This window comes from Peromyscus leucopus, chromosome 9, assembly GCF_004664715.2.
Source record: "Peromyscus leucopus breed LL Stock chromosome 9, UCI_PerLeu_2.1, whole genome shotgun sequence".
NCBI lineage: Eukaryota > Metazoa > Chordata > Mammalia > Rodentia > Cricetidae > Peromyscus > Peromyscus leucopus.
This window is the reverse complement of record NC_051070.1, coordinates 105,290,891-105,316,063: the sequence shown is the minus strand read 5'-3', so window position 1 is coordinate 105,316,063 and position 25,173 is coordinate 105,290,891. Positions and strand designations below refer to the sequence as shown.

The 25,173-nt window shown below is 53.2% G+C and overlaps 2 protein-coding genes across 4 annotated transcripts; one reads left to right on the top strand and one right to left on the bottom strand.

Annotated features, from left to right (window-relative positions):
• Positions 1 to 1,053: 1,053 nt before the first annotated feature.
• On the bottom strand, positions 1,054 to 8,599 carry Sncg (synuclein gamma). The gene is made up of 6 exons (XM_028878333.2): positions 8,500 to 8,599; positions 4,266 to 4,485; positions 3,460 to 3,501; positions 3,048 to 3,175; positions 1,631 to 1,693; positions 1,054 to 1,368 (listed from the first exon to the last, which is right to left on the bottom strand). The coding sequence occupies exons 2-6, from the start codon at positions 4,384 to 4,386 to the stop codon at positions 1,348 to 1,350; spliced, it is 375 nt and encodes a 124-aa protein (XP_028734166.1). The 5' UTR covers positions 4,387 to 4,485; positions 8,500 to 8,599; the 3' UTR covers positions 1,054 to 1,347.
• On the top strand, positions 5,313 to 25,156 carry Mmrn2 (multimerin 2). 3 transcript variants are annotated; one of them, XM_028878330.2, is made up of 7 exons: positions 5,313 to 5,601; positions 17,637 to 17,765; positions 17,846 to 17,952; positions 18,047 to 18,127; positions 18,812 to 18,976; positions 19,085 to 20,884; positions 24,097 to 25,156. In XM_028878330.2, the coding sequence occupies exons 1-7, from the start codon at positions 5,438 to 5,440 to the stop codon at positions 24,477 to 24,479; spliced, it is 2,829 nt and encodes a 942-aa protein (XP_028734163.2). In that variant the 5' UTR covers positions 5,313 to 5,437; the 3' UTR covers positions 24,480 to 25,156. The 3 variants fall into 3 exon arrangements, with proteins under 3 accessions (XP_028734163.2, XP_028734164.2, XP_028734165.1); XM_028878332.2 differs by lacking the exon at positions 5,313 to 5,601 and adding an exon at positions 8,795 to 8,961; XM_028878331.2 differs by lacking the exon at positions 18,047 to 18,127.
• The last annotated feature ends 17 nt before the right edge of the window (positions 25,157 to 25,173 follow it).

The window sequence follows — 25,173 nt, the reverse complement described above, 5'->3', positions numbered from 1 at the left end:
AGATTCCAAGGGTGAGGCAGCTCAGTGCTGGACCCCAGTCAGGCCGGGTGCCTGGACTGTTTGAAATTTTGGAGGGGGGGACTCTGAAATAGCACCCTGGAGGCCATGGCAGAGCAGGGAATCAGGGGGTTCTGGAACGAGGCCATCGGTTTGTACCCAGTCCTGCTGTGTCTCAGCTCTGTGCTCTTGGGCAAGTTGTTTAAACTCTCAATTCCTTAATTCCTCTCCTTCTCTCGGGGTGGCAGTGGTGCACGCCTTTAATCCCAGCACTCGGGAGGCAGAGCCAGGAGGATCTCTGTGAGTTCAAGGCCAGCCTGGTCTATAGAGGGAGATCCAGGACAGGCACCAAAACTACACAGAGAAACCCTGTCTCAACAACAACAACAACAAAAACCTCCTTTCCTTCTCAAAGCTTACTGTGGTATATACCTGCTGTGTTTATTTATTCATTTGCAACGCTGAGGGTTGAACGTACGGCCTCGGACTTGATAGGCAAGCATTCTGCCACTGAGCTCTATTCGCCGTCCCAGATACACCAATGCCATTTTCTTTTCTTGATGCTGTCCTGTAGGCTCCTGGGCTAGATAGGAAAAGAAAACCCACCTATCCGAGGATGCCTGGGGCCAGGTGGGAGGAGCCTCGGGGCCATTCTGCTCTGCTGTGTGTGCCCTCGCATGACTGCTCGCAAGTTATTATTGTGCCGACATTCTTCTCGCCCTCTGCCTGCCTGAGCGTCCTCAGACCCAGCGAACCAGGAAGGTGGTGGATTCCACTCTAAAGGGGTTTCGGTGCTGAGGCTGAAACCGGAACCGTCCAGTTGCACTACTGCGGACAGGATCAGCTGCCTGTTATCTGGGGAGCTGAGAGAAAGGCCACCACCCTACTGCTAAAGACAGTGGGGGGGGCAGCGCTCCTGAAGGCACGGGTGCCGTAGAACTCTGTATGTCTTGAAGGGTACCCGGTCCCATCAAATGCTGGGCAGCTGTCTTTTTTCCCCTGAGGATGTCCAGGGGGCTTCATGAGTGATGGCGCAGCACAGAGAAGAGGCGTGGGTGGGAGTGGGACTCAGGTTTTATTTGGAATCATTAAAAAGAGAAAAGAAAGAAATCACAGCGGCGTCTGAACTGTGGGATCCAAAGGACCATAGGGCAAGAGGAGCCAGCAGGGGGCGCTGGCGCTGGCAGTAGCGTGCGTGCGTGCGTGGACAGGCTTGAGGCACCGAGCTGGGGAGCAGAGAACACGGGCAACCTGCAGGGCGCTCTACACAGGGCACTTTCTGTGCCAGGTGGGGGCAGGGTCCAAGGTAGAGGGGGTGTCCCTTGGGCCTCTGTGGTTGATGGCAGCCTCCTAGTCTCCTTCACTCTTGGCCTGGCAGCGAGGGGAGGAGAGAAAGGGAGGGAGGGAGGGAAGGAGGGAGAGAGACTTGCACTCAGCTCGGGACCCACAGCTCTCCCTGATCACCAGGAAAGGGTCACTTATGAGGAGATCATGCACTCAAGCCCAGGTCTGCCACACCCACGTCCCTGTGGGAGGCTGTGGAAAGTTTCCCAGGACTCAGAAATGAAGATGGTCTGTGTGGTTCCGGTCTCTGCCGGAACTTTCTGGTGTACCCTGGGAGTCCTGATCTTACCTCTTCATCCTCTTGCTCTTTGGCCTCCTGGTCCTGTGCAGGCGCAGATTTTTCCAAGTCCTCCTACAGGGGTGCAAAGAGGACACAGGCTGTGGGAAGACACACTGACCCTCCGCTGCCTGCAGCCAGGCCTCCGCTGGCCAGGTCTCAGATGAGCAGAGACCCTTCATCATCTTACTGTACTTAGAGCATCTGGAGATGCTAACAGTGCTGGTGACAGCGGTGACGATGATGGTGGTGGTGGGTGCTCACCATGTGCCCGGCAGAACTGTTTCCTGGCATCCTTTCTCTGCCTTTTCCCCTACATGGTGCCATTTCAGATGAGGAAATGCGGACCCGGATAGGATCTCTTTCCAAAGTCATACCGTCTGCAGAGGTACACAGGCACACCCCAGTGACAAGAGACGCTGCGCTGGCCCCAGAGCAGGCGTGTGGGATGGGAGACCCCTCCCTTTCTACCCACTCCTCAGGTCAGACTTCTGCCTCATCGGCTGGGTGAGACGATGGGGTTCCACCATTGGGGCTCAAGATGACAAGTCTTTGGAATCAGCTTCCTCCCCGACCTCCATTCTGGAATCCCCATCCCTGCACAATCTATACTCAGTCTTTCAAGAGTACAGCCCAGGAGCTGGCCACTTATGGGAGCTCCACGCTCACGTGAACTAGTCGTGCGACTGTGGCTCATCACCTAATGTCTCCAGGCTTTCCTTTCCACATCCTGTTTTGTGGAACTTGGGAGCCCATTAAAAGGGTAAGTGTAAAGTGCTTAAAAGCAGAGCTTACTGAGTGCTCAGACATCTATCCCCAGAGAGCCCGATGGTGCTGTCCTTTCAGTACACACACACACACACACACACACACACACACACACCTGTTCATGCATACACTTCCACATACATCTGCACCATTCCTGCACTGCACATACAACCCACACGCCCACACAAAGACTTCAGCCGAGGGTGGAGTCCGAGCCCTACTGCTTGTCCACCACCAGGGGGCAGCGCTTCCCCCACTGCTTCACGGGGAGGCAGCGGCCGGACCCTGGGACAGAGGGAGGTTGGACAAAGGATAACAGGTAGCCCTGGTGGTGGCTTGGAAACTTGAGCCTGTCTAGAAGGCTGCCTTTCACCATACAAGGCCCCGAATTCACTTGTGAAATTTAGTTCCTAAATGCTGAAAGTGATGAGCTGGGCGTGGTTTAAGTGTCGCTTTCTTTGTGCATAAAATGAACCCCAAGTCCCCACTGTAGGGGTGGGGTGAGGATTCCAGATACGAACAGGTGTAAAGACGCCAAGTCATCTCAACACACACAATGGGTGCCGCTTGTGAGTCAAGCAGTGTAACAATCCTCCCCTGTGTGCCCACCGGTGTCTGCTGTTGCCAGAGAGCCCAAGGAAAGGACATGAGCGAGGCTCACCTTGCGTACCACCCCGGTGGTGACCACGATGTTTTCTGCCTCCTCCACGGTCTTGGTGGCCACCGTGTTGACACTGGTGACCACAGCTTCACTGACGGCATTGGCCTGCTCCTTGGTCTTCTCAGCCACTGCAGAGGATTCTGGCTGGACTCGGCCCTGGCCCTCTCCCCTGCTGCCCACCCAAGCTGGGGAGAACAGCCCCTTCCCAGAGTCCGGATGTCCGACTCCTGCTTATTTCCATGCCTTTCTCTGATTCTAGGGCAGCAACAATGTGATGGGGAGAGCAGGGGCCTACTGAGGTCTGTCGTCAGGGAACAGGGTAGTTTGGGTCACCTGGGACTTAGGTGGACTCTGGGTGTGGGCCCTGGGTATAGGGCAAGATTCGTGGGTCCCTGATGGTGGGCCGCCTTACCTGAAGTTACACTTTGCACCACATTCTCTTTGGTTTTGTTGCCTAGTGGAGGAAAGAGGTGTTCGGGCAGTCAGGGTGGATAGCTGAACCCCCTGGGGTGGGGGTGGGTCGGGAGGGGATGAGGATGGTGTCTGGGGAGTGCAGCCCCTTCAAAGGGACATTTCCTGCTATGTCTGAAGGACAGAGGACAAACGGGAAGGAGACAGGACAGGAAGTGGGGACAAAGGACACCAGGCCTGAGGTAGGGTCACTGGTGGGTCTATGGTCCCTGCATGGGTGTGGCCCGGGCCTCAGAAGCAGCAGCTGAACAGAGCAGAGAAAGCTGAGTCACAGGCTTGGCCACCCCTGCCCCCTCTTTGGAGGGAGACCAGAGAGCTGGGGTGGGTTGAACACCCACCTGGGCCCATCTCCACAGTCTACCCCTTCCCTCTAGCCTAAGTGGGGTCATGCGTCCGACTTGACTGCAGCAGCTCCCACTGGAGAAGGTGGGGTCCACCTGAGCAGATCATTGCCTCCGGGTCTCCAGGCTTAGGCAACCCCAGATGTGTGTACACCCAGGTAGTCTGAGTGGCACCCTGATCCTAGAGACCTCAGAGGTCCCCCCCCCCCAAAGTTCCAAAGACAGATACTAGCGTGTTCTCCGGGACGTGGGGACCCTGCCTCAACAACCAGGGTTTCATCTCTCAAAGTGCTCCCCGGAATCGGGGGGTGGGGGCGTGCGGATCAGCAAAGGGAAGGTAGCAGGATCGGCCCTCCTTTAGGGAGCCCTCTGTCCCGCCCCGCCCCGCCCCACCGGCCACACTCACCCACATACATGACCCCCTCCTTGGTCTTCTCAGCAGCCTCTGTCACTCCCTGCTTGGTCTTCTCCACGGCACCCACCACACCCTCCTTGGCAATGGAGAACCCTTTCTTGAAGACATCCATGGTGGTTACTTGGATGGGACCTGACTGCTGTGAGCTGTGGACCGGAGCTGGCAAGTGCCGCTGCAGCCGCTGTCCCTGACGCCGCCAACGCCGCCGCCCCTTATTGACGTGGATGAAATATTGATGCTGTGGCTGCTGGCTGGAGCCCAGCCAGCCCCGGGCAGGGAGGGCGGACTGGAGAAAAGCATGCCCCAGGGGGGGACACCAGAGAGCAGAGCCTGGGCCCCTGCTGGCTCAGTTCTGCCCTGCTGACTCCTGCCATCCCAGGGGAGGGGATGCTTGCAGGAGGCTGGACACATCCCAATCTATCACTGTCCCTCATTCATCCTTGGAAAGCCATGGTGGTCTTGTGCCCCAGGTGTTGTGTGCAGAAGCTAAGTGCCTTGGCCGATGCCTCCGTGTCCCAGGTTGGGCAGGGGTCAGGGTCTGTCCAGTGAGTGACTAATCTGGAAACTGCCATGGCTGTCCAGCTGTCCACAGCATCCTGGATGCTCCTGAGCCTGGGCTTTCCAGTCAAACCTGTCAGAAAGCTGAGACCAGAAACACAATGCTTCCCCACACCCTGGACTGGGCCACGTGCTGTGTGATTCTAGCATCTACCACCCACCTGCTGGTTCCCATAGCCCAGCACCAAAAGGTGCCAAGAAGGCATGATGTGCCTGCTTCCCACTTCCTGGCCAACAGCGTGGGTGGCACCAGATCTCCTGAGGCTGACACTTTCTACGATCCCATCTCCAGGGGGGCCTGGAACAGAGTCCTGTAGACATGGGTTTGATAGGGCCACCCTCAAGTGTCTCCCACACCCCCAATGTCCTGATTCAAGTGTCCTTAGGACACAGGAATTGGCTGGTGACCTCAGAGGGGGCCAGCCTGGAAGAGGCGGGAGCGGATGAGACTTACCGGGTGGGCCGGACCAGGCCACTTCCTCCCTTTGTTATCCCCATGTTTTCTTTGCTTTCCGAGGTTTTACTTGAAGACCACATCACCAGCAAATTTGGGAGTCACTTGCAAGGTTGAGCCTCAGTGGAGCCAGCTACGCCTGCCCCTCGCCATGATCCTGACCCTGCTGCTGGGCCTTGGGGGGTGCCTGAGCTGGGGACTTCTGGGAGCCGGGGCACGGGACCCTGGTACCAGGTTCTCAGATCCCCAAAGGCCCAGGGTGCCTGCAGCCTGGGAAATGGAGGCTGCAGATACCAGCAGGGACTCCATTGGACGGTAAGGAGATCCTGGCCTTGGTAGAGGTCATGGGATGATATCTGAGCCCCAGATACGCATCTGTGGAATGGACTGATGTGTGGCTAACGGGTGCTAGTTTCCTGGATCTGGGTACTTCAGGGTCCAGGCTGAGGATGCCAGGGTGGTCCGGCTTGACCCTTAGCAGGAACTTTGACTGGGACTGCCATAGAGGAAGCGGCTCCCACCATCAGTTACCAGCACGGGACTCAGAGGGACTGGTGTTCTAGATGCTTCCAGCTCCTGCTCTTCGAAGGAACTCAGCCCTGAAAGCTGAACCCCAGCAAGGCTGGCCCAGCCTAAGCCCTAGGGGACAGTGCTCCCAGGGGAGGCAGTTGGATCGAAGTGCCCCAGGTACCAGGCCAGGACCAAACAGTGAGTGAGGGTGCCAGGGTCCCCTGAGCTCATGGAGGCAGGGAATCCTAGAACAATTCCATGAGGCCTCCTGGATGGACAGGATACAGCTGCCCCCAGACGTGGTTTTCCAACATCCTCTGTATGCTTGGAGGTGCCCTAGACTCTAGGTCTGTCCCTCGGGGTTTGGAGTCTCATGGCTGAACTTGTCCAAGGTAGACCCCAGGTGCCACTTGCTGGGCCAGCCTCTGGGGCACAGCTTTTCAAGGATTCTCTCCATTATTTTCCCAACAGCCTTGCTCACAGTAGAGGAGCAGGAGGCTCACCTCACAGTGGCTGAGTCACTTGCCCTAGGTCACAGCCAAGGAGAGCTGGACCTTTCCTTTTATACTCAGCTCTGAGTGGAGCCCCTCGATCTGTAAGGCTGAGCGGCGGCTAACTCACCGCCCCCACACACACACAGCCTCCCCACTACACACGAAAGGGACTGTGATGGGCTTCCCAGACAAATCTGCCCTGGGCCAGGTTTCCATGACACGCTCAGGGGAATAGCTGTTGGGCACTTTCTGGAAAGCAGGCTTAGCCAGGGAGAAGCCGCAGGGTGACAGGCAGCAAGCCCTGCCTAGTGAGGAAGGGGTGGGTCTGGCGGTGTAGGGAGAAGAGGTGCTCTGTCCATCCCCGGTTCTACTCCGGCTCTCACGCACAGGTGACTGTTGATGGGGGCAATCCTGCCACCCACCTCTGGCTTCAGGGCTTCGGGGCGGGGGGGGGGGGGGGCAAGCCTCTCCTCCCCAGAGCCACCAGCAGCAAGTCCCTCCTCCCACTGTGAAGGGAAGGATGGAAGAACTTGAGGGTTGGGAGGGAGGAGCTTTGGTTCTTCCCACCTCCTGGGTGTGGCCAGGGCCTGTTTGCCCCTTAGCCCCTGAGAGCAGAGGACACCCCATCTTTGCCTGGACGGTGTTGCCCTAGGCTCTGGAGACTAGAGGGTTTGTGCATACTGCACTGGGCCCAGAAATGACCAGGTCACCCAAGCTAGGACTCCTGCCTACTGGGGTTTCCTTTCCACGTCCCCAGAAGCTCGGACCCCACAGTCTAAGCTCAAGTTATTGAAGTATCCGGAGAGCCGGTGGGAAAGGAAGGAAACGCTGCCGCTTCCCGGGCTGATTGCTTCCCGTGTTCCTGTGACAGGAGGCAGAAGGGACGCTCAGGTCCTTGAAGAGCAGGGGAAGGGGAGGGGGAGAGGACCCAGGCCCTGGGTTCCAGTACTCCATCAGTTGGGGGTGGGGAGAGGCAGCATCCGCATCAATCACCAAACCTCTGCTGCCAGACCCAGGCCTCCTGCTCTCTGGCCCTCCAACGTCCAGAGACCTGGGACCAGGCAGGCCCTGGACTCACAGGGATAAGAGCCTTTGGAAGAACAGTGAAACAAACCAAGTCGGGACCTCCACAGCCGGTGGCCCCCGACTGCCAGGCCCCAGTGCAAAAGAGGGTCATGGTTAGCTGCTTCCTACACCCCTGGGGGATCTTGCAGGGCCAGGGCCAGGGACCGAGCAAGGAGCACCTTTGGATGTCAAAGGGAAGAGATTCTTCCTAGTTCCTCGGCTTGGTTGTGTGTTTAGCGTGTGGGCTCCTCAGACCCAAGTCAGCCGCTCCAGCGACTGGGTCTGTGGTAGGGGCCATACTGGACCAGGATGTCGTGACATCTCAGGCGTGGGGATGCCATTCAGGACCTCAGGTCTCAAAAGGGTTGGAGCCAGGTGCTCCCTATCCTGATGCACTCAAATGAGGGGTGGGAGTGTAAAGTGTCCCAGCAGCAGGCTCCCCCTCACGGAAGGAACACTGGGGACTTTTGTAGCCGGTAGTTCAAGGCCCAGAGCTGTTCAGCACGTCACTAGAGCTCACACAGCAGCGGAGTGGAGCCAACACTGTGCCTTTGTATCTGTACCTGCTTCTGGACGCAGGCTTCTGGGCGTAAGTAGGGAAGAGCCTCACAGACCATGGCTGAGGCACCTTAGATGCCTCGACTCAGGGAGTCGCAGGTCCAGGCTGGCTGTTGAATGGCTTCCCTGCCAAGATATACCACAATCCACCGCTCCCGTCCAGGGACAGAGCCCCAGGAGGATGACTTCTGTGACCTGGGATGGTCACACTAACAGCTGGATGCAGACCTCAGAGAACAAGGCTGCCAGAAAGGACACCCTCAAGCCAGGAAGAACCTGTAGAGATGGGCTCCTTGACTAGCAAAGACACACTATCGCAAAGGCGTCCACAGCAGCCAGGCACATCCATTCCGCAGAAAGCACCAGCCCCCGCCCCCTTCCACAGGCTGTCAGCCTTCCCGCATCCCCTCTCTGTGTCTCGAGGGACGCAGCCTCTGTACATTTCCAGGAGTGGGAGGCGGCCTGACTCAAGGTCACCAGAGTCCAGGAAGGAAAGGGGAGGAGAGATTCAGGTTTCCCAGCTCCCACTCAGGCTCAGCATCATCCCCTCCTGTCTGTGCCACACAGGGCTGGGGACAGATCCTACCTCCACTCTTGACTGGCACCTGTTCCTCAGCACAGCTTTGTCGGGAGATGCGGGTGCCCAGCAGGGCTCCTCATAGGAGGGTACAAGAGAGGGAGCCGGCCTGAGGCCGAGGAGGGCAGTGAGAACAATGGAGCACTTCAGTATGTCAAGCCTGGGGCACATGTGCCCAGGGCCTCCCGGGAGCTGCCAAGAGCCGGAGGAAACCAAAGCAAAGGTTAGGAATTTTCCCAGGGCCTCGAGCCTGCCTGCCTGTGCTGTGCCAAGCGGGGAGCTGCCAAGGGACGGGAGACCCAGCAGCGGCGTGGCTGCTCAGAAGAGAAAGCTCATGGGCAGGAAGGGTGGGCAGCCTGGCATGGCTTTCAGTTCAGGAGGGAGAGCTGGAAAGTCCCATCCTTCCCGGCAGGCTGGACCAGGCCAGGCCCCCAGGCGCAGGCCGCCTGGGCTCTAGGAGCAAGCTTCAAGGTGTGTGAGGTGGGCTTGTTTACATTTGTTCTCAGGATTCTGGACTGGATAATTCATGATTGTTGGAGTATGACATCAGCCCTGTGGATCCGAGGACATTCCCTGGTCCATGGAGTTCTCTCTTGTCTTTGGCTGTCTGTCTGTCTGTCTCTCTCTGCCTCCCTAACAGTGGAATTACAAGTGCATTCAGCCATGCCTGACCTTTTCGTGGGTGCTGAGGATCCAGACTCAGGCTCTGTGCTGACACAGACAAGCGCTTTGCCAGCGAGCTCTCTCCCTAGCTTTCATTATGATGTTTTCGTACATCTGCATCATGTACTTGCCGTATTCACACCGGTACCCTCCTCCCTCCTCCCTCCTCCCTCCTCCCAGGCTTCTTCCTCTTCTCATAGTCTTGCTTCTACTTTCAGGCCCTTTTTGCTTTTAAGTCCAGATTCTGTGTATGAGAATAAACATGAAATATCTGTTTTTCTGAGTGTGGCTTACTTCCCTTATCTGATGATCTCTAGTTCCATCAATTTTCCCGCAAATGCCATTATTTAATTCTTCTCGATGACTGGATATATATTTCACATATATATAAATATAAATCCTATATAAATATATATACTACACTACATAATGCTTTCTTTATCCATTTATCTGCTGACAGCCATCTACTCTAACTCCATTCCTGGACTGCTGTAAACAGAGCCTGGCAGACAGGATGTACAGGGACCTCTGGTTGCTGCTGTAGATCTCTCAGTATACACCCTGGAGTGCGGCTGCTGGTTCATATGGTTATTGTATACTCTGTTTTAGGCTTTAACTATTTTTGTATACATTTTATGTTAATTAAAAATAAACAACAAAACTATATTGTACCCCATAAAAACACATAAAATATTTTCTGTTATTTAAAAAGATAAAAAAATTTAAATTATAATAAAAATGTTATGTGTGTGCCTAGTGCGTGAGGAGGCCAGAAGAGGGTGTTGGATCCCCCGGGGCTGGAGTTACAGACAGTTGTGAGCCACCACTTAGGTGTTGGGAACTGAACCTGGGGTCCTCTGGAAAAACAGCCAGTGCTCTTAACCATGGAAGCATCTCTCCAGACCGTTTGTTTTGTTAGTTTGTTTTTGTTTGTTTAGGTTGCTTTTTTTCTAGACAGGTTTTCTCTGTATATCTTTGGCTATCTTGGAACTCTCTCTCTGTAGACCAGGCTGGACCAGTGCCTTGATTAAAGGCATGCACCACCACTGCCCAGCTACCCTGTTTGTTTTTGAGACAGGGTCTCCATATACATTGAGCTGGTCCATATGGCTTCAAACTTCTGATCCTTCTGCTTCCTGCCTCCTAAGCACTGGGATGACAGACATGCGTCGCCAGGACCAGCTCTTTTAGGTATTTTGAGGGATATCTACATTGACATCCATTTTGCACTAATTTACATTCTCACCAACAGGGACACTGTCCCCCACTCCCACCTCCATATCCCAGCCAGCATTCCTATGTTTTGCTTTGTTTTGTTTTGACACAGGGTCTCTGGTAGCCAAGGCTGGCTTCAAACTCTCTGTTTTAGCTGAGGATGACCTTGAACTACTAAACTTCCTGCTTGCCTCCTGCCTCTTCCTACCAAGTGCCAGGATTACATGTGAGTACACCATGCACCACTTTTCCTTTTTTTTTTTTTTTTGTTTTGTTTTGGAGACAGGGTTTCTCTGTGTAGCTTTGTGCCTTTCCTGGAACTCAATTTGGAGACCAGGCTGGCCTCGAACTCACAGAGATCTGCTTGCCTCTGCCTCCAGAGTGCTGGGATTAAAGGTGTGTGCCACTGTGGCCCAGCTCACTTTTCCTTTCTTGCTTTTTTCTTTCTTTTTTTGTTTTTTTGTTTTTGTTGTGTTTTGGGACAGGGTTGTTAAGTATTCTAGCTGCTGGCCTAGAACTTGCTATGTAGGTGACCTTGAACTTCTGATCCTCGTACCTCCACCCCCCCCCCCCCGAGTGCTGGAATTACAGGCTTGTGCCACCATTCCCAGTTTTACACGGTGCTGGTACTGAACTCAGAACTCCATGCATGCTAGCAAGCACTCTACCAACTTTCCTTCCTTTGTGTGTATGCTCGTGTTCACATGTGTGCATGCATGTGTCCATACACATGTGCATATTCGCACATGTGGAAGCCCAAGGTCGACATCAGGTGTCTTCCTCAATTGCTCTATACCTATTCAAGGGTCTTTCCTTGAACCTCCTGCTCACCGATTAGACCAGATTCGGTGGAAGTCAGCTCCAGGGATCCTCTGCCTCCCCAGAGCTGGATTCCAGGTGTGCACCGCTGTGGCTGGCTATTTCCATGGGTGCTGGGGAACCAAACTCAGTTCACCATGCTTATGTGGCAAGTACTTGATCAACAGCTCCGAAGCTCCTGATTTTTTTTTCATTTTTGGGCCTTGCTATGTAGCCAGGCTGCCCAGAAACTTGAAATCCTTCTTCCTCAGTTTCCCTGGTACTGGGATTATAGGCATGGACCACCAAGCCTCCCACAATTTCATTTATTTATTTGAAGTTTCATTGCTTTAGATACACACACTTCTATCCAGAAAACAACAGTCAGTGGGCCACCGATTTTTAATTAAAGTTTTATTGGAGCACAGCTGGACTCATTTATTGATGTATCTCTAGAGACTGCTTTCAGGTTATGACAGACTTGAGTAGCTGTGACAGTGGCCAGCTTCAAGGGCATGCTCCTCAATAGTTGCATACAGAGCTCTGCCCTGGCGCCCTACAAAGACTCTGAAGGGCCTACACTTGGGTACATTCCAGCCTCCTTAAAATCCTTAGTAATTGTTGAACAAATAGGTCCAATTTCCATCCTGCCCTTGGCCAGGTGCGCAGTTAGTCCTGTGTGAAATATCTACCATCTGTCTTTTTAGAGAGAAAGCCTGCTGACCGCTCATAGTTTGCCTCTCTATGATAAAATACTACTCAAAAGCAATTTGAGTGTTTATTTGGGCGCAATAAAGAGAAGGCATGTTTGGCCGACAGGTTACAGCCCATCTATTACAGAATTAATATGCCTTCCCAGTGAGAAGGTGAGAGAGAGGAAAGCCAAGGCGGGAACTACACCTTGGAGGAAGCTGCTTACCTTCTGACTTGCTCAGCTGCTTTTCTTACACAGCCCAGGTCCACCTGCCTAGGGATGACACCACCCACAGTGGGCTGGGCCCTCCCCTCTGGTAGCAGTTAGCCACAGGCCAATCTTATCTAGTCAGTTCCTCAATTGAGGTTTCCTATGCCCAGGTCACTCCAGGTCACTCCAAGTTCATAGCTGAAGCTAAGTATGACACTCCTGGACTGAAGTCAGTCAGTTCTACAAGGTTCACAGAGACCATTGAAAGCCCCAGCCCCCAGCCCTCAAAGTATTAACTTTCAATTCATTAGACAATTTTATAGTTATTGATCTCTGTATTCCTGAATTACATACTTAACACTGCTATTTCTCCGCCCCCCCCCCGCCTGTCCTGCATCTCTCTTTGTAGCCCAGGCTGGCCTCAAGATCCAGAGATCCAGAGATCTGCCTGGCTCTGCCTCCTGAGTGCTGAGATTAAAAGCGTGTGCTATTTCTTTGGAGGTGGTAGTGCCTATGAGTCAGCTCTCATCTTTCCCCATAACACACACACACACACACACACACACACACACACACACACATACACCTTGACATTCTCCCATCTCTTCAGAGTATTTCTGGTCATGTTTCTGTGACAGCTACATGACTTGAGTCTTTTTTTTCTTTCTTTCTTTCTTTTTTTTTTTTTTTTTTTTTTGGTTTTTCGAGACAGGGTTTCTCTGTGTAGCTTTGTGCCTTTTCCTGGAACTCACTTGGTAGTCCAGGCTGGCCTCGAACTCACAGAGATCCGCCTGGCTCTGCCTCCCGAGTGCTGGGATTAAAGGCGTGCGTCACCACCGCCCGGCTGACTTGAGTCTTTTTTTTTTTTTTTTCAAGACAGGGTTTCTCTGTGTTGTTTTGGTGCCTGTCCTGCATCTCGCTCTGTAGACCAGGCTGGCCTTGAACTCACAGAGATCTGCCTGGCTCTGCCTCCCAAGTGCTGGGATTAAAGGCATGAGCCACCACTGCCCGGCATGACTTGAGTCTTGAAATAAACTATGAATCATTTTTTCCTCTGCATACTTTTAGTTTTCCCTGGATTAAAACATTTGTCTTTTTTCCCCCTTTTGCTTGGTTTTCTGTGTTTTTGTCACTGTTTAAAAAGCTCAGTTTCTCAACCGTTGGTCTACACACACTCTTAGCATTCATATCAGAGGTTCAAACAACTGTGTCCTCAACCGACTGTGCGTTCTTGGTGAAGACTCCCCCAGAGCTGCCTTGCAAGCTGCCCTCTGGACTACTGCATTGTCTCACCATTGTCCTGAGTGTGTGCCTGCATGTCTGTCTGTCTGTCTCTGTGTGTGTCATGTGTGTGCCTTGAGCCTGCAGAGGCCAGAAGAAGGTGTTGGATCCCCTGGAACTGGAGCTACAGATGGTTGTGAGCTGCCATGTGAATGCTGGGAATTGAACCCAGGTCCTCTGGAAAAGCAGCCATCTCTCTTAAAAACTGAGCCATCTCTCCATCTCAAAAGACTGAAGTTACTCTGCAGTTCAGGCTAGCCTGGAACTCAACATCTTCCTGCCTCAGGCTCCCGAGTGCTGAAATAAGCAGTCTCCTCCACAACTGGCTATTTGGCTCTCTGGCACTGTGTCCCAGTGGCACTCAATTCTAGGCTGTGCCTTGGAATGACCCAGAGAGTTCTAGAACTGACTGATGCTCTGGCTCAGACTTGGGGCCTTCTGAAACTAGCCTGGGGTTGGGCTTAGAGATTGATCACTATTACTACTTGATCGCAATGCTGGGGGTTGCATCTCTGGCATGCTCAGCACATGCTCTGCCGTCAAGATGCACCTTCAGCCCACAAGGGACTTTAGCTTCTAAGAAGCCGCTGCTGGCTTTGAGGTACAGACAAGGTTTTGAACCCCATTATTACTAATCTACTGCTAAGAGGTAGAAGGGAGACAGCAGCTGAGAAACCTGACACATCTGGTTGGTTGGTTTGTTCGTTTTTGGAGGTAGACGTTGCACACTGTTGCTCAGGCTGGCCTTGAACTCCGAGCTCTCGCAGCCCTCCCAGTTTGGTATGCTAAGTACATGACCTGGTTGCAACTTGCTGTATTTGAAAATGTGTCTACTCTTTATTCTTCTGTTGACTGATAGATAATATGTACACAAGATTCTAGGTTGGCAATTATTTTCTGCCAATATTTTAAATATAATTCTCAATATGTTCCTACAGGGGACATTGTTGAGAGGTTCAAGACCATTCTCTCTCTCTCTCCTCTCCTCTCCCTCTACACATACAATTATAGGCAGTTAGGCAAACATATACACATTATTAGGCAATTCTTTTGTCATTGATCTCTGCAATGTATCCGATTGATTTATTTGTTTATTTTTGAGATAGAGGTCACAGAGACAGGTTCAAGCAGGGAAGCAGTATCACAGAGGCACTCTGGGCCCAGGGCCCAGAAAGAACTCTCTCTTTCTCCCTCTCCCTCTCTCAGTGTCTGTGTGTTGATTTCTGTTTCTATGAGGATGTAGATAGAACCATCTTGCTTCCAGAGTTCTAAAATTTCACAGTGGTAAGCTTTGATGTGAGTTTATTTCTACCTTATTGCAGGTTCTTAGTGGACTTTTTGCATCTGAAAACTCAAACTTTTTTATCTCTGGAACACACAGACACACATACCACCCACACACCACACACATAGATATACACACACACAGACACACCATACAAGACAGATCATACACAGACACACCACTCACACCACACACAGAGACACACACACACCACTCACACTACACACACAGACACACACACACCACTCACACTACACACACACATACACCACACACACAGACACACACAGCACTCACACTACACACACAGCACTCACACTACATACACACCACACACACAGATACACACACACACACACACACACACACACACACACACACACACACTTCTTCCCTTTGCTGTCCCTGTCGTCTGGATGCTGGGCCTGGGACTGATGCTCTATAATCTCTTATTTTTCATTTCCACTTGCTCTTTCTGTCTTGGTATTTGTTTGCTTTTGTTATTTATTTTTTTACTCATGTGTATGGGTGTTTTGTCTGCACATACATTGGTGTACCAAATGGATGCTGAGTGCCCATGGGGGTCAGAAGGCCTGGAGTTAGAGATGTTTGTGAGCCAACATGTGGGTGCTGGGAACTGAACCTGGGTTCTCTGCCAGACTAGCAGGTGCTCTTTCCTAAACCACTGAGCCGTCTATAGCGTGTTTTGTCTTTTGTTTTTTAAGCAGCGTCTCATATAGCCCAGGCTAGCCTAATACTCATTATGGAGGTGGCCTTGAAATCCTGACCTCCTGCTTCCGCCTCCTAAGTGCTGGAATGACAGGCCTGTGTCACCAGACCTGTTTTTACAGGGTGTTGGAAATCTACCCAGTACTTCCTGTCTGCTGGGCAGGCACTCTGCCTGAGGATTGTCCCAGCCTGGCTTTGTTTTTATGTCTAATGTAGTCTTTTCATTTTCAAGTGTTCTCTTTGTTCTCTGAATACCCTGCCGACCCCTTACACTTCCTGCCTCCCACATGGTCCCTTCTTGGTTTCTTCCATGCACCAACTTTTTCCAGCGTAACTTTGGGCCGGCTTTCTTTCTTTGCGCACAGTTGTGGTTCTCTCCCCAGGGAACCCTCTCCCATTTGTCGTTTTGACCTCCTGCTGATCTTTTTCCGTTCCTTCAGTACTGAGGATTTAATTAGGGCCTCCTACGCGCCAGGCCTGTGCTCTAACACCAAGCTGCACCTTGGTTCAGCGTCTGGTTTTGTAACAGAGTTTTCTCAGGGTTCACCCTCAGCTGTCCTGTTGCGCCTTTCCGAGCTGTTTTGGTGCAGGGGTCTCTGGTGGGCAGGTCTCCGGGAGGCCCTCCCCCCTCCATCACCGTCTTCAGGTCTCCTTTGCTGGGACTAGGTAGTTTTCCTGCCAAGCTTTTCTAGCCTGCTGCCCGGGAGGTGAGGCTGCCTGTCAGGCTTCTAGGAGTCTGATGAGAGAGCAGGCCACGTAGTGGGGTGTGGTGTGGGGTGTGTATGTGTTTCAGGGTCACAATGGATGTGGTCACACAACGGCCATTAAGTCCTCCCCCTACCCCCAGTATCTGTAATGGTGTCTAATGGCCCCGGGACAAAGAGCTGCTTCAGAAAGTGAAATTCCAATACCAACAAGCCACCAACCAGCAAAGCCCCTGAACATCGCTCTCTGATGACTGTCAGCCCCTTCCTCCATGTCCCCATCACCTGGTCCGAGATGCCCACGTTTCTCCTCTAGACCATAAAACCTCTATCGGAGACCATCCATATCTTATTGATTCCCATCCTTTCTGGATCCTGGAGCCAGAGTGCCTCTGTGATATTGCTTCCCTGCTTGAAACCTTCTCTGCTCACCATGGCCTCAATAAACGACCCAGTTCTGCCTCTGGTACCATGCCTCTCTAGAAAGGTTTCTAGTTCCCTGGCCGCCATCTGCAGTCCCTCCGACATCCACAGCCCAGTCCAAACTCCCAGCCCCTTGTCTGACTCACCCTTCAGACACAGCCCTGTAATCGGACCTTTTACAGGTCCTGACCACATCCCTTCTTCTGAGATTGCCCGTTCCCCTTGGGACCCGCAAGGGAGAGTCTGCGTGTCCATAGTCATCAGTGCTGAATGCATGGGGCAGCAGAGGCCATTGCCACAGGCATCTCTGGAGAGCTTTGGTCTGCAGCTAACTATGAGGAATGATGCTCTGACCTTTGCACTGAACCCAGGGACCAGCCCTCAGGTCAGCGAGAGTGCTCCCCGTCCCCAGGACCTCTACAGTGCCTCCAGGCAAGGAGTGAAAATGGAGACAATGCCTCCCAAGTGCTGAGTGTACTGTGACCCCAGCTGCTCCGCACGGTCACCAAGTGGAGGCCTTTCCCAGAGAGGAGGCTCTTCCACCAGCCACCTTCCTTCCCCAGTTACTGCTAGAAAGTCAACTGCCCAGGAGGCAGGGCCAGGGAGTAGCGGGCACAGGCGCATTCTGGAGAGAAAAACTGGGGAGTAGAACTGGGCAGCTGCCAGGACAGGGCACAAAGTACTTCCAGAGCACTTGCTACTCCGCCCACTTAGAAAGGGGCATCACCACCTCCAACCGTAGATGGGGAAATAACTCCTTAAGTGGGTCTCTCAAGGTCATACAGCCAGAAACTGCAGATTCAGACCTAAGGCTCTCCAAGCCCCACCCATACCATGCCATTCCCTGGGATCAAGGGGATACTGAGCGCCTCACAGCTTGCAGGTAGCTGTTGTAATGCGGGACTCCTTGGCCTCCTTCCACGGGCCCCGGAGAGGCTTTGGGGAGACAGTGGGTCAGGGGCTCTTTTGAGTGGTTTTGTAGAGCCTAGGGATTGAGACAAGAGCTCCCTTCCCTGGCATTTAATGGTTTCCAGAATCCCAGAGCTGGGCTGGGCAGGAGGCAGGGTGGGGCATCTCCAGACATTGGTGGGGCATCGGGAGTCAGGCAAGGCTCAGCAACCCTCTCCTATGGCTTCTTTTTCAGGAATTGGTGCCCTTACCAGATCTCTAGGCTGGTCACCTTCATAGCTGCTTGCAAAACAGAGAGAGTGCTGGTCCATTCACAGCAGCCATGTCCACAGGGGGCTCCTGACTGCCAGAGAGTCAAAGTCATGTGAGTAGGGTGGACAGGCCATTTCCCAGGCCCAGTGAGTCCACTAGAGGTGCTGATTGGTCCCCCGCCTTCTTCCTCAGGTACCGAGTGGCCCAGAAGCCAGTGTACCAGGTCCAACAGAAGGTGCTGACCTCTCAGGCCTGGAGGTGCTGTCCAGGCTTCCATGGTCCGGACTGCCAGGACTATGGTAGGGCTCCCTAAAGTCCCCCCTAGCCCCTGACCCCAGAAATCATACTATTCTTCTGACTTCTGGGCTCAACACACCATGCTTCCCTCTGCAGATGCCACAGCAAACCCGGAGCCCACGGAGCCAAGTGGCGAACTCCCGGAGACTTGGGACCAGCTGGATGGCTTTGAACTTGGTGTGTTGCTTTCCTAGGACAGAGCTCATGTGTTTACTTCTTCCTCCTCTGGAGGGCAGCACCATCTCAGGAAAACTTGGAATCAGCATGGGTTTCCTTGTGGTCCTGCACTGTTCTCCGGGAAAGTTCCCACAGCCCTCGGTCTACTGCCTGGGGCTGATACCCATTCCTTTTTCTGACCCCATTTTTCTTGGAAAGCTGGCTTTGCCAGGTACCTTTCTTGCTCCTTGACCTACACAAACTCCCAGACCTGGAGGAAGCTTTTCCACACTCTTGCACACTGTCCCCCCCACCTGTGTCCCCCAACACCAGGACATGGAAGTCATGTTGCCCCTAGTCTCAGCCTTAACACAAAAGAGTCACCATTTATGAATTGATTTCAAGGGTGGGATGGGGATGGATTTCACTATGCAGTCAACTATCTATTGGTTGGAGCTGCTGGGAATGGAATTGTGGCTAAGGAGAGAAACGTGCTGATTGATTAGTCATGTCTGCTGTGGCTATGGGAGGAAAGGTGATAGAGAGCTGCGTTTGCCCTTCTGAGGCTAATGGCTTCTAAGCTCCAGCTCAAGAGGGACCAACGTATTCCCTCGATCTGAGTCCCAGGTCTTTTCTTGACTGCATTATCTATCTGCCCATGCCTGGTGAGTTTGCCTTTAACACTTACGTCTGGTATGTTTTTAGGCCACCCTGGCACAGAGTTCAATGAGATTAAGGTGCCACAAGAACACCTGCTTCAAAATCTCCAGAATGATGCCCAGCTGGAGGAAGATGACCTCCCAGGCACTTGGGAGGCCCCAGCCAGCAACCTCACAGCTGAGAGGATGGAAGCCAATCAAACAGAATTCGGTGAGTAGCAGCCCCCAAGAAGGCACAGACTTCAGAGACCCTCCTCCCCCAGCCCGGGGAGGGGTGTCTCCTGCAGCAGACTTGTGTGAAACATGGTATCTGTTGCAGAGTTTTCTGGCAGAATGTCAGAGCACCCGCTGCAGCCCCATATCAATGCGTTCCTGAAGGCACACTTCGATCCCATCTGGAAGAGCTTCAGTGAGAGCTTGCACAGTCTCTCCCAGGCTATCAGAAACCTGTCTCTTGATGTGGAGGCCAATCACCAGGCCGTCAAGATGCTCCAGGAGGGTACTGTGACCAGGGCTGACCTCCAAGAGCTTGGTGCCAAGTTTGATGCCAAGGTCCAGGAGAATAACCAGAGAGTGGGCCGGCTGCAGCAGGACGTGGAGGACCAGCTGCATGCCCAGCGCCGTGCCCTGCACCACGCCCTCTCTGAAGTCCAAGCTGAGGTGAGCACCAAGTTAAAGCAGCTTGTCAAGGCTCAGGAAGTTCCAGGGGCAGAGGGCAGCCTGGTGGTGGCATCTGCAGCGGCAGCGGCAGCAAGGCCCGAGCCCGAGAGCCTGCAGGCCAGGCTGGGACAGCTGCAGAGGAACATCTCTGCTCTGTACACGGTCATCGACCAGAGGGAAGAGGAGTTGCAGAGCACCATCAAGAGCATGGACAGTGTCTTGAACCGGCACGTGGATGAAATCAAGGAGCTGTATTCTGAATCAGATGAGACCTTCGATCAGATCAGCAAGGTAGAGCGGCAGGTGGAGGAGCTGCTGGTGAACCACACGGGCCTTCGAGAGCTGCGGGTGATCTTGATGGAGAAGTCCCTGATCATGGAGGAGAACAAAGAGGAGATGGAGCGGCAGCTGTTGGAACTCAACTTCACTCTGCAGCATCTGCAGGCGGGTCACGCAGACCTCATCAAGTATGTCAAGGACTGCAACTGCCAGAGGCTCTACTCTGACATGGACGTCATCCGGGAGGGCCAAAGGGACGCCATGCGCACCCTGGAAGAGACCCAGGTGAGCCTGGATGAGCAGCACCAGCTGGACGGTTCTTCTTTGCAGGCATTGCAAAGCACTGTGGATGCCATGTCCTCAGTGATGGACAGGCACAAAGTAGAGGGTGAGCAGGCACGGGCCGAGAGGGCCCGAATGCGGAGCCAGCTGCGGGCGCTGGACCACGCGGTGGAAGCGCTGAAGACCGCGGCGAACCAGACCAGCAGAGAGATGCGCCAGCTGCATAGCTCCTTCGCAGCTCTTTTGGAGGATGCGCTGCGGCATCAGGCGGTGCTGGCTGCCCTCTTCGGGGAAGAGATGATGGAGGAGTTGTCAGAGGAGGCGCCTCGCCCTCTGCCCCTGAATTATGACCAGATCCGCCTCGCTCTGCAGGACGCCGCCAGCGGGCTGCAGGAACAGGCATTTGGCTGGGATGCCTTGGCCACTCGGGTGGAGGCCTTGGAGCAGGCCTTGGAGCAGCACCCACAGCTGGCAGAGCGACTGGAAGGCAGTCGCGACTCTGGAAGGGAGGAGGAAGCCACGGCTTTGGCGAACCTGGAGCAGGAGATTCAGCGCCTAAGCTCTGATGTCAAGCAGGTTGGGCAGTGCTGTGATGCCTCCTGGGCTGCCTCCCTCAATGGCTCCCTTGAAGACCTCCACAGCATGCTTTCTGACACCCGGCACAGCTTGAGACAGCACCAGCAGCTCTTCCGCAGCCTTTTCCAGAACTTCCAAGAGCTGGTGGCAAGCAACATCAGCCTAGACCTAGGTAAGCTGCACACCATGTTGAGTAAGAAAGATAAGAAGCAGCAGCTGGGAGCATCCCGGAAGAGGGAGAAGAAGCAGGTGGTGACGTCTGCAGGTGCACCTGCCAAAGAGATGGAGAAAGGTGTTCTGGACTCGGAGCTCTGGGAAGCAGGTGAGTGTCTGGGCCCTGGAGACTGGCTGTGTGAGTCCAGGGCAGGGCTATCTGCCTACCCAGCTGCTCCCTTCTCCCCGGGGGAGGCGGGGACACGGGTGCAAGAGAGCAGGGTGATCATTGGTCACCACCACTCAGGAGGCTACCTTCCCATTCTCTTCAGGGCTAGGGGCCTCTTTGTTTGTTTGAGACAGAGTTTCTCTGTGTAGCCCTGGCTGTCCTGGATCTCGCTCTGTAGACCAGGCTGGCCCCAAACTCACAGAGATCTGTCTGCCTCTGCCTCCTAAGTGTTGGGATTAAAGGAGTGTGCCTCCACACCTATGGGCTATGAGCCTCTTAGCTACCTGGAGTATAGGGAGGCAGAAGTCTCAACAATCAGTTGTAGTTCCAGACAGAGCCCAGGAGCTGGCAGAGGCCCTAGCTGCGGAACAGAGTAGAATGTTCTTCACCCTCACCCCAGTCCCTGTCTTTCATAAGCTCACCCCTGCACTCTAGGGAAGGTGGGCTGGAGCAGGGGTCATCTACAATGGCAGCACTCCCACAAAAGGTGAACACAGGGAAAGGCCTTATGCTCAGAAGGAAGGGGCTTCCTTCAGTGTAAGTACCCTGCGGTACCTCTCCTGGGCTTCATCATGATGACTCGGCCTTAGCTGCTCAAACACGCGTTCATTATCATCACATCTTACCTGAAACTGAGGTTCGAGCCCAGCAGTGACCTCAGCCAAGCAGTGAGCAGCCCAGAGAGGCTGGCTCTGAGGTGCAGCAAGTCCACAGCAGGCCCCGAGGGCCACCTACACCCGAGTTGTCAGAGCACCTGACAGCTTCCGTTCCCCAGCACGGGCGGGTGTGCAGGAACTGGGACAGTTCTATTGGGGAAAATTATAAAGGCCACTCCACGTAGTTAAAAGGAAGATTTATTTAGTGGATGACTTACAAATGAAGGAATGGATAGGTTGCGGGGGTCTGGGGAAGGTGTATCGCAATCCAGCGGTGTTCTCTGGAGCTCTGCACAGTCAATCTCCACCGTTCAGGGTCCAGGCGCAGAGAGAGAGCTCGCCCATCCCCCTCTCGGGTCCCCAGGCACCTCCCCTCGCCCCGCCTCATAGGCGTGACAGTTGCCAGAGTCTCAATGGGGGTTGGAACTTCCAGATCCAAGCTGGAATGGCTACCCACTACACAGTTCCACATCCCCCAGCACCCAGAGAGCTGCATCCACTTACGCTAACTCCTCCATCTCTTTGTCTCTTGTGAGTGGAACAAGCCCCAACATGCTGATGACTTTCACCATTTGCCTGATAAGGTCAGGTGTCTGGTTACTCCTGCAGTATTTTTTTTTTTTTCCAGAAAATATTTTTTTTCCCTTTAAAAACTCTTTTCTTTCGAGAAGGCCATCGAGCTTCAGTTTGTGCCCTGCAGGGAAGCGCACCCTCTGTTTGCACAGCCCTTCTGTCTTCTGAAGCCCATAGGGTCTCCCACTGGGGTGGACTCACAGCTGTAGGCAGATTGAAAGAAGAACCAATGGCCCCCAGCAGGCACCATAGGGCAGCCTTTCACCAAGGGAGGAGCCCCACCTGCTGGATGCTTTGGGGATTGCAGCACCAGCCCTCAGTATTCCCTGTGGCATAGACAGGAAAGCTATTCTTAAACAATTCTTATAAAATCTTCTAGAGAGAAACAAAATTTTGTCATTCCTAAGGCTATTTCTGTATTTGGAGGCAAAAAGATGGATTGCAGTCTGAGACTTAAGTTACTAACTGCTTTGCAGATTTCTTTGAGGTCTTGGTTCCATTTTCTGAGAAATGAGGGGGCTTCACACACACACACACACACACACACACACACACACACACACAGAGAGAGAGAGAGAGAGAGAGAGAGAGAGACAGAGACAGAGACAGAGAGACAGAGACAGAGAGACAGAGACAGAGATGAAGGAACTCCCAAGAGGATCTTGCTAAAGTTCACCTCACTTTCTGGACTCCATAAGGTACATTCTTGTCCCATCTGCAGGCCATTAGTTTCCTGAGCTTCCTGAACGGGTGGTGTGGCTGACACCATTCTTCTCATTCAGGTGGGGGTGTTACTCTGCCTCCAGTTTCAGCAGGATTGTGCTTCTGCAAGTGAGGAAGCCAAGAAAGCACCCCAAATCCAGAGGGCCCAAGGTCTGCTCTCTGCTTGTGTGGTCTGGATCACCAAACTGTCCCTTTATACCCTTCAGTTTCCCCATCTGCCATGCTAGGGCTCTGTGCAACATTTTGGAAATCATTAAAATGACTAGCCAGGGCTGGAGAGATGGCTCAGTGGTTAAGAGCACTGACTGTACCTCCAGAGGGCCTGGGCCCAATCCCAGCACCCACAGGGCAGCTCACAACCGTCTGTAACCTCAGTTCCAGGGGATCTCGGGACCTTTTCTGGCCTTTGTAGGTACCACCCATGTACATAGTACACAGACACACATGCAGGCCAAATACCCATTCATGTGAAATAATAATTACAAACAATTTAGATGACTAGCCAGAGGGGGTCTCCCTTACTCAGGAAAGGTTTTACCATGTAGCTCAGATTGGCTTCAAAATGAAGATGTTACCGCCTCTGTCTCCCATGTTAGAATTACAGGTGTGGACTACCATGCCTGGCTTGAAGGGGTTTCTCCTTTCTTTTTCTTCATGCTCTTGTGCCCACATCTGATAAGAACCACCATTTATCTCCCATGGCTAACGTTATTTTGAGAATTGGTAATATTCTCTCCCCCACCCCGAGATGTCTCAAGATTCCCAGCAAGTATGTGCCGGGGTATGACTCAGTAGTAGAACACTCGTCCACCACGTGTGAGACCCTGTGTTCCATCCCCAGCACTGATCTGGAAGGATCCTTGGCAGGTAGCAGGCACGTGGGAGTTGGATACCCGGATTCCTAGCACAGGCCACCAAGCCCTGCGCCTTGGGAAGCCGAAGACACTTGTCTCTCTAGAGATTTGAGAGGATGGGATCAAAGAGCGTGCTTTGTTGAGGATCAAAGGAGAAAGTGCATTCCTCAGCCAGATAACACATCTGTACTTCCCCTTCTCTCCCACTCTCTGAAACCACACTGTCTGAGACAAACACTTCTGGGAATGTACAAGGTCTCTAGAAATAATGTCCTGCTCCTAGTGCAATAAGGCGAAGGAGGCAGAGTCTGGGAGACGATGGATAACTCCCTGTTTCCCCTCGCAGGCTCGCCCGTGGCCTTCTATGCCAGCTCCTCAGAAGTGGTAGCCGCTGTGCAGATGGTGAAGTTCAACACCACGTCCATCAACGTGGGCAGCAGCTACTTCCCCGAACACGGCTACTTCCGAGCGCCCAGACGTGGCGTCTACTGGTTTGCAGTGAGCGTTCCATTCGGCCCAGGCCCAGGCATGGGGCAGCTGGTGTTGGAAGGTCATCGGCGGGTTCCGGTCTACAGTACAGAACAGAGGGGTGGGGGCACAGCCACTACGTTTGCTATGGTGGAGCTGCAGAAGGGTGAGAGAGTGTGGTTTGAGTTACTCCAAGGGTCAGTGACAAAGGGGGGCCAACCACACACTGCTTTTGGGGGCTTCCTGTTGTTTAAGACCTGAACCCTGCTGGGCTCAGCTTGCATCAGACATGACACACTTGCCTGCTGTCCATCGCCTGAGGCTCTGGCCTAATAGCTGGAGAACATCTAGCGGCCTCGCTCTTCCCTGGACACCTTCTGCAAAGATCCTGCCGTGGGCTGCATGCACCTTCTTTTGGACACACAGGTTGGGGGAAGCCCGGTGCCTGGAGTGGAAGCCGGGCTTCTCATGCCGTCCCCCAATGGCATGGCTTGTCTCGGCCCTAAGCCACTCTCTCGGTTCCACAACTTGGTTGTTTTATTTTGGCATTTTGTTCCTTCTGTGGTTGGAAACTCCTGTACAACATTTAAAACTCTGTTTCCTCTTCCCTACGTCAGGAAGTCATGTTCCCCAGAAGGAATATTCACAGTGACCGTGACAGACCAGGCGTAGCTCACTGAGAGCGTTTGGCATGCACAAGGATTCTCTTTCCAATACCTCAAAAAAATCTCCATTTTTTTCCTTCTGAAATTGGAAACCAGTCTCCAATTACTACAGGAAAACTAGTTAAAACAGCCTTTCTAGTCTCATAAGGGAGCTAATGCCTGGTTGAATCAACCATGGGAAATGAAATTAGTATCTCTGGGCTGGGGATGCAGCTTAACTAAAAAGCTCAAGCCCTGGATTCAGTCCCCAGCACTCCATAAAACAGGCATGGTGGGGCACAGCTGTGATC

Excerpts from the sequence above, each read along its gene's own strand:
- Sncg (XM_028878333.2), bottom strand. The coding sequence starts at position 4,386 with ATGGATGTCTTCAAGAAAGGGTTCTCCATTGCCAAGGAGGGTGTGGTG. Across the intron at positions 3,502-4,265 it reads GGAGGGGGTCATGTATGTGG|GCAACAAAACCAAAGAGAAT; the intron begins GTGAGTGTGGCC and ends TTCCTCCACTAG. Across the intron at positions 3,176-3,459 it reads GGTGCAAAGTGTAACTTCAG|TGGCTGAGAAGACCAAGGAG; the intron begins GTAAGGCGGCCC and ends AATCCTCTGCAG.
- Mmrn2 (XM_028878330.2), top strand. The coding sequence starts at position 5,438 with ATGATCCTGACCCTGCTGCTGGGCCTTGGGGGGTGCCTGAGCTGGGGA. Across the intron at positions 17,953-18,046 it reads TCCGGACTGCCAGGACTATG|ATGCCACAGCAAACCCGGAG; the intron begins GTAGGGCTCCCT and ends TTCCCTCTGCAG. Across the intron at positions 18,977-19,084 it reads AGCCAATCAAACAGAATTCG|AGTTTTCTGGCAGAATGTCA; the intron begins GTGAGTAGCAGC and ends TATCTGTTGCAG.